General features: G+C 43.8%; 1 protein-coding gene across 1 annotated transcript in view; it reads right to left on the bottom strand.

Annotated features, from left to right (window-relative positions):
* The window catches only part of LOC107194381, a 6,862-nt gene extending 1,225 nt beyond the window's left edge, over positions 1–5,637 (bottom strand). The window contains exons 1-5 of the mRNA XM_015583999.1: positions 5,581–5,637; positions 5,504–5,528; positions 2,064–2,167; positions 621–674; positions 266–506 (exon numbers count right to left, since the gene is read on the bottom strand). Of these exons, the coding sequence (XP_015439485.1) occupies positions 266–506; positions 621–674; positions 2,064–2,167; positions 5,504–5,528; positions 5,581–5,637 (481 nt within the window). The remainder of the gene's footprint in view (positions 1–265; positions 507–620; positions 675–2,063; positions 2,168–5,503; positions 5,529–5,580) is intronic.
* Between the last annotated feature and the right edge of the window lie 2,995 nt (positions 5,638–8,632).

Genomic DNA, 8,632 nt, shown 5'->3' with positions numbered 1-8,632 from the left:
CGTGTATAAAACAGCACGTTGTCCGAATATTAAAGTCACTCGACGTATCTACTCGCTACTGTCTCCTCGGATATTCATGGTACGCGTCCAAACGAATTTCTCTCGCGGCCGGGTCGCCGTCGCTCGTGGCGCCGTTTCTACGCGGCGAAATTCGCGAAGACTCTCAAAGGAGCGACCGCCGACCAGGTGGAAAAGTTTCACCGCCGTCGACCGAAATCTTGGTACCGCAGACACTTGCTCCCTCCCCACCACCCACTTTGCTCACCGTCTCTGGTCTCCTTTTGGTTGTGGAAGTCGCCGGTGTGATGGTCCTCGACGCCGTACGAGAACTCGTACTTCGGATGCGCCACGTAATCCACCGTGTACTCGTGATCCTGACCGTGCAGATGGTTACCATCGTCGTAGTTCTGCGGCACTTTCACCTCGAACTCCGGTCCCTCGACGGGCCCGTGGAACTGCACGTACGAGCTAGCGACCGACACCTGCTCGCCGTGGATAGCAACCTCCTGTGGGTATTGTTGCGCGTGGAGAGCGTCCTCCAGCGAGGATTGCTGTCCGTGGATAGCATCCTCCAAAGAGGATTTTTGCCCGTGGAAAGCCTCTCCTTCCAAGGGTATCACAGAGCCGTGTGATCGATGGCCCAGGGCCAGCGCGATGGTCAAGGCGATGGCGACCTGTCGCACAAAAAGTGACCTTTGATTATGGTCTCCACGAACGATTTGTCTGGTTATTGATGCGGCCCAGGGTGATGTTTAATGGACCAGTTTGCCGAGGATTGTGAACATATCTGGATGGCAGAGTCAGAGGATTTAGGTTGAATAATTGCCGGTGGTGAATGAAATCGATGATCTTGAATTGTTAACTGGTGTTATTGTGGGTTAGAAGGTTGTGGAGAATTTGAGAGTGGGAAATATGATGGAGGTTTAACTACTGAGGTCTTTGTAGAATTTTATAGGATTTTAATTGGATTTATAGAAGCATCTGTGAATAGACACTTAAGTTGATGATGATGTTAGCACCCTTATGAATATAGGCATTCATCGAAGGAAAAGGAATCATTTGTAGCAGGAAGTAATATGACCCTTAAATTAGGGCTGCGTGTGTAAATGACAACGAATGCAAGCAAATACGTGCAACGTGCTGGCAAATTGAATTTCGTGGAAGAGAAAAATTTCGAAAACAAAGTCGGCCGGTCGATTATACGAGCCAATGAAAGTATCGCGTTTCGTCGGGGATTGAAATTCGATTCTGCTAGTCCCTTTATACGCGATCCGGGTTCGTTTGCTCGTTTACCATAGCACACGGAATTATTGGAAACGATTGACCGCGGCGTATTGACAAAAGTAATTAGAAAACGGAAACTGTATTGATCTAATATGATTTTTCGTGTTGTTCTGTTTGTTCGTTTGCCGTCACTGTGCATACATGTTTGCTCCATAACCATTACTCGATTCGAATTCGATTCACAGAAGGACCTCGACCACAGAGAGATTGAAAAAAGACCGATTTCCAATTGTCACAGAAATACCTGAATCAAACTTCTCATACGGTACACTGTCATAAACTATCAGAAGATTGAATATTTATGCAAATAAAGCATATCGAACCAACGTGAAGTAGATTCTTCAATATGTGAACAGAGGACGAGTAAAACATATAGAAAGCTAAATATATTGTACAATTAAAATATCCTACATCGAAGCTGCTAAAGGACTCTAAGTCTCGAAACCACGCGACATCAGACGCCACTATCTTAGTTCAGTCGCCTTAACGAATCCCATAGACCCTGAAAGTACACCCAACACGCTCATCTACCCAAGCTAATTATATTTTTGAAACTACTATCAATTAGAATGCTTCCGAACGAAATCTCCATTTTGTTCTCCGGTTCATCCACTGCCGGTCTTCCACCCACGTTCGACAAAGAGTAAATCGTCTCTAACGAGCACTTTCTCTTCGTTCCCTGTTTTCTTCCACGATTTTTCTATTCGATCCTACTCTCTCATTCTCTCCCCGTTTCACCCTCTTCACACCTGGTTCTCCCTCGCGCACCGACGATCTACCTTGATTCTCATTTCTCCCATTACGGTATTTAAGGCGGCCAACCGAGAACTGCAACTTTCCACCGTGTTTTCTAGGCTTTTATACCGGACTGCCAGGTCGCATTCTGCATACACGTCGCTCGTAAACACACGTGAATCTGCCCGTCACGTGGTCCGTGCTCGGCACGCGCGTAAATTTCGCTCGGAAGAGATAAACCTGGACCCTCTCTCCGCTACCAACCACCTTTCACAATCGGAATTGTCAACGAACAGGAAGGAAACTCTTCGCTGATGCTTGAGTCGAAATTTACCGGAGCACTCGAGCAGATGGTACACTTATCCATAGGTGTACCTACCAATGAATGATCGCTACTTCTTACTAAATTCAATACTTAACTGGTTTTCATCATTATATGCGATTTTTGTCAAACAGAAGATAAGTAAAATATACCAAATTTAAATTAATCAGCTGTCTTCGGAAGAAAATAGTGACATACATAGGACTCAATAGAATATCATACCTGTGACACCAGCTGCGTCAGAATATTGGGAAAACATCATCTGTTATTTATTACTTTCGAGAAGACTAAAATATAATTGTAAAAATAAGATATCGATTCGAGAGTACCAAGGATGAAGCAAGCTTCCAGCTGTCGAGCTTCTACCTATTTCAAGAAGACAGAACCTCGATCGTTGCTGCATCGTGGCAGCTTGCTCCGCAGTATTCAGTCTCGAGCGTAGCGGAGATGCCGAGGATGTTAGCCAGGATACACAGGGAGCACAGTTAATACGGGAATTTTATTTTCGAGAGCAATAAAGTCGCGCAGGAATTGGAACGAGGATACAAGAAAGAGGAAGAAACTTGACCAATGCAGTTTGAAAAGTCAAACAGCAACGGGAAAGAGAAGGCGTACGGAATATAACCCGTTATTTTTCTGATCAACCGTGGCCTCCGTTCCTCGATTCCTCGACGACGTGGTCGTTTCTTTACGCTCCCCTCCCCCCTGGGAAGGATCAAAGGAACCAGTGTAAATACCTGGCAACGAGCGCCTAGCTTCTAACCCTTTACGCTCTCGACTCTCGTTCTTCCTGTCTCCTTTCCTGTTTTCCAGTCTACCTGTTAGAGAGGGGTGTGGGGGGCGTTTGCAAGACCGGGGAAAATCAGAGCTTTTGATCTCCTGATTTCGAACACACGCTCGCTGAAGAAAGCTCGACCGAATTATATACTCTTTTGCCCCGGGATTCCGGGGGACCGGTTTCGTTTGGGAGCTCGGAAATCATGTCCGCAAAACGAACGGAATTGGTGATCAAACTGGCACCGATTGCCCGGAGACGGTTACACGAGAGCTTCCTGGTTACATAAATCAGAACCTTTGCGAGGCAATCCAGGTGTTACAAGCGGAGCAGAAGGATTTAGTACCGACGGTTAACGAGTGAGTTCTGATGAAAAAGATTTAATTGTGCATTTCTTCGGAGACGTCGAGGACATTTGCACTTAGGTGAACCTTGCTCTTAGGTACTTTCCTGTTGATCACTTGTTTGTTTACACCTGTGTTTACGAACTTTCAAAGATTTATCGGTCACTGAACGCGGTTTTGTTTACAGAGGAGCGCACAAAAAGGTGTGTGCAGTGATGTGACGTTAAGGAGGTGGAAAATAAAAAGGTATGATTATATAATTTTCTAACGGGCCATTATAGAAATGTCAAAGTTTATTAATGACTTAGACCTACCACTGTGTACGAAGATATACAAACGATTTAAGACTCAGTACATATTAAACACAAGAAAAGTATACTACAGTAAATCCTGAATGAGTGGTCGAAGACTCCTAGACACTGAACATTAAATATTTCATAAACTAATAGCCACACGAGGCCGAAACAAATATCATTGGCTTCAAAATTCCTAGCTCCATCGCTGTATTCAACCTCTTTCAAAAGTCAGCGTTACACCTAAGGTCTTCTCCTTGTCAGCACCGAGGAGCCTTCGAACACTCCTCAAGGATATATTGTATATTATAGAGACTTAATCAAGCATCTATCTATCGAATTCACTCATTTAACTAACTTTAAAGAAATCATGAGGTACTACAACAGCAACAGATTTAATTGTATATGTATACTCGATGAACTTTCAAGGTTAATGGAATGAAAAAACATGTTTACCAATTTCTATGGTTTTTTTTATAAGTACGAAACATCACTCATGATATTTTTCTGGTCACCCCGCGTAAAAGGGCAAGGGTAGTGCAACGACGGCGTCGACAGGGTAACCCCATTATTCCAAGCCGGGGGGAGGACAATCGAATAACCAGCGTTCCGGGCCAAGGTACCGGGAACTCGAGCAAACAAGCCCAATAAAGGAATTAAGCTCGACTATTAAACGGACGAAGCAGCCAGCTTTTCAAGCACGGCGGGGAAAAAACCGTCGGAGATCAGGCCATTTAAAGTAGATCCGACCCGACCCGAGCCGATCCAATCCAAGCGGCAAGTCCAGGAGGGTTAAGATTCCAAATAAATCCTGGCACGAACGGCGTAAGCGGATTATTCGTTCCGGACGTCGTCCAGCGACGCTCAGGCTTCGTGTTTCTGTGAAGCAAGGAAGCCGCGCAGGCGTCACCCTCCGCGGAAAGTAAGGAAGCCACCTTGAAATCCAACGATCATTCTCGCCGGTGACTGCCAGACGTCTGCTCGAGAGTGACCAAGATTACGTACGTACTTGAATCGCTTGGAATATTCATTTATTTACCGATGAAATGGAAACTATGTAAATGGAGCACATCACAGTGGTGAATTTATGGCACTAACCCTCTGTTGTTACACTCGGTCAAATTGACCCAGAATTTGATTTTGAAGTGAAACATCTTTGAGGCATTATTGAATATGTTAATACCGTCGCCATGTAATGGTAATTTCAGGTATCCTAAAAAAACTTTGTTGCAGGAATTTTTAATTCATGATTTTTTTTAAACATCATCAAACTTTCAATGGTAATTTTTTACCATGGAAATATAATCTACAGGGTTTAAACTTCGTCTCAGAATTTGTTGCGACTTAATTTAACAAATTGTTTTTAAACAATAACTGATTCAATATTGGCGTGCGTCAAATTGGCCAAGTGTGACAACTACGTTCGAAAAAGGAAATGTGATAACGGATGGTTAACACGTTGGCTACCGTACGGACCTCGAGACATTCATGTTACTATCAAAGCCAATCAATTATATTATATATCAATATTACAAATTTTATTACCGTGTACGTAAAGGTAAACGTATTCTAAAATTGAAGCGTTGAATCGCACAGTGAGGACTACAAGTATTTTACAAATACACTAAAATACCAAATTCATACCTTAATTACACTACTAAATAAACAGAAATATACGAATATTTTTCTATCGGCGTGGAAGTCAACATATAAACTGCCATCCACATTGAACAGATCAATCTTCGATTACCTTGTTTTTCGCTACCGCAACTGTCCTACATTAATAATAATGTGTAGAAGGGACCTGAAGCATATGGAGCAACTCACCTGTGGAAAGCACTGCTCAATATGCTTCACATTATTAACGATCATCGATGGCGCCATTTAGTTCTCACCGGGTTAATAATTCGGATAATCGAGCTTCCCCAGGGTTTCGATTTACAAGCACCCTTATTGCAATCGTCACTTTGGTTTCACCGAATATACGGTATCGAATCACCGAGAACCTGTTAAATTGGAAAGATCGAAATCGTAAAGCCCGTAAGGAGAACCGGTCACTGGATCGAATGAGAAACGATTCTCAGGTTTCGCTTGATCGAACGTAGAACCAGGCAAGAATCCCAACAGCGACAAACGAGATTAAACGAAAGTACAAAGTTGTTCGACTGCGTTCCCTCGAATATCCCCTTGAACGATCCACTCGAGCCCGGTTTATTGATTCCCCCGGATGATTCGAATTATTATTCCGCGTGGCGGAGGTTCACCGGCGGATGCCAAGCCGGCTGATGCAGAGACTGCCTCGTTCTTCCAGGTGGAGTGCATAAAAGACGCTGCTTTCACGAAGCGGAGCCAACCGGAAGTTGGCCGCCGTTCGAATGAAATTTTCTCTTCGACGCGCATCTCTCGTCAATGACAAAAGGAAAGAAGAAAAAAAAACGTTTCTTGTTCCTGCGTGTACGTATCGGTTTATGACTACGGGGATAATTCTGTTCGGTTGTCATCGCTGTTCGATCCTATCAATCCGTTTATGATCGTGAACTTTTTTGTAGTATGACGGGAAACGGACGCGGAAGGTGGCCTGGTTATGCTGTCCAATTATAGATCGACTGGCGTCAGGAAGAATGGAAAACTCGTTCGTTGTTCTCTGGGCGGTAATTGAATTTCCTTTGCTACGGATCCGACCGCCGCGGATTCAAAGCATTATTATTTACCGGTCCTTTCCGCGGGGGACGCGTTCAAAAACGAGGATGTCACCCCCTGTGAATATAAATACATTCAATTAGAACCGACGACGTTTCCGCATCGAGTAAATCGATCGTCTCTCGCAGACACGAAACGGCTGGTTTTGTGTGTGTCTCTGTGTGTGTGTATGTCCGTCCCGCGGACAGTAAATTATTCCTGCAGTTCGATGCAGAAGCACTTCATCTTGAGGGGACCAATTACAACACCTGTCTTCGGTTGGAATTAATCCTTTGCCCGGAACAATTATATCTGCATGATACAGGTGGCTGGTAATGTTAATCGCGGCGAGCGTTAATTGAAGAAGATTCGCGTGTTTGATCCGGGGAGACAGGAGAATGGGGGAACAGACCGAATTCTGATTCAAAGAAAGAACTCGCTTTGACGGGGATAGTCTAACAGAGATATTTCGCTCGCGATTGGACCTTTGAATTGGGAAGCAACTCGAAAAAGAAAAAAAATACGATGAAGATGACTCGCGGAAATGTTAAGGAAACGATTATCAACATTTCTGACAATTACCATTGGCTGCAGCCATGTTGGTTATAATAATACGCCGAAAGAAGTTCTAGATGGTTCATCTTTCTATTCTATTATACATAAAGAAGTATAATTATTTGTATGTATGTTCGCGATAATTTTGAAATTTACTAGATCGATGTTTATCAGATTTTTATAAATATGTTCCCTTATTGTTCCCCCCAAGTGGGGAAAAAGGATGTACAATTTATATTACCACCCTCTAGTAAGAAAACACCGAATATTATGTACCCAGAAATACTAACATAAAAAAAGAATGTCTTACAAAAGTATGGTCAAATACTTGCGCAAAGAAAATTATAAAAATAAACACGAAATGAGACCGGGCAACGTCGCACTGAACAGCTACTCATTCCATAACTTCCCAGAAACAATACCGTACAAACAGGAGAAATCCAAGTTTTCGTTAGATGCTAGTTTTACAAATTCTTCGTACACCGATCGTACGAATACCAAGGCGGTTTTTCCCAAAGACATTCTTCTTCCCGCAGAAAAATGCTGGAGGAGCAAAGACAAAATGGTCCGTGGCTACAACCTTTTGATAATGTTTCTTCAGGTTCCGCGGTCCAGAGCGTTATTGTTCCTCGCGGGCAGGAAAAACGTAGCGTACGTATGCGAGCCACGCCGTCCTTGTACGTGGGATATGTATACGTTAAAAGCGCAGGAGTACTTCTCTCTGATCCTTTATAGAGGATAATACGGCGTCGCCGGTTGGATAATAAAAGGACCGTGGGTCGCGATAAAATTCCGTGTATGAACGAACAAACGACGCGGAAATAGAAAAAACAACCTTTCGGAATTTTCTCGCGTTCTTTGTCGACTCTGATCGTTTTTTTTTATGTTCATCGCGTACATCCCCGTTTCTTTATGCCCGATTCCGTTGTATTCCACGCTGGTTTCACCGTATCTGTAAATTAATTTCCGACTAATTTAAAGCGTAGGAGAACGCAGGAGAGAGGTGGCTCGTGTCAACCCGAGGTATCCCGCGGGAACAGCTTTCCAACGGATGCACAAAGTGCTCCAGGGCCCTCCTCCCCCCCTAACCCCTCACGACAGATCAAGAGCAGATCCTTTAATTTTCCAGGGGTAAATACTCGCTCTATATTCAAATTTCCGGCAGACCCACGCGCTCTGGAATATATGTATACGAGCGAGCGTCGCGCAGCGGGAGCACCACGCACGCAATAAAATCAAAACGCATTAGATTGCGTTCCAGCCGGTTTATGCGACGATATTTAAAAGAGGTAGAGCGTTTGGGGGAATGAGTGTCGAGGTGTCCCCGTCGTTTTGCTCCCGGTGAATACGTATTTTATGAAACGTTCACGGAACGCTTTTGAATAAAACGTGATTGGTTCACGAATTTATGGAGTACTGATCGATACGCTCGCGGTACCTGAGTTTATTTAACGTGAATTATTCTACGCCTGAATATCAGCCGATGATTCTCTGTTAGATGATTGCGCAGGGTGAAGGGGAATCATTGCGTTCGGATATTCTACCGTGTCCGAAGAGTCAGACGCAATTAATGGGCGAACTAATGTACGGTGCAGTTTATAATTCACGGTACAATAATATTATTAATAATAACATATTATATTTA

Source organism: Dufourea novaeangliae, unplaced genomic scaffold, assembly GCF_001272555.1.
Source record: "Dufourea novaeangliae isolate 0120121106 unplaced genomic scaffold, ASM127255v1 scaffold39, whole genome shotgun sequence".
In the NCBI taxonomy this organism is placed as follows: Eukaryota; Metazoa; Arthropoda; class Insecta; order Hymenoptera; family Halictidae; genus Dufourea; species Dufourea novaeangliae.
This window is presented reverse-complemented; position numbering and strand designations above follow the sequence as displayed.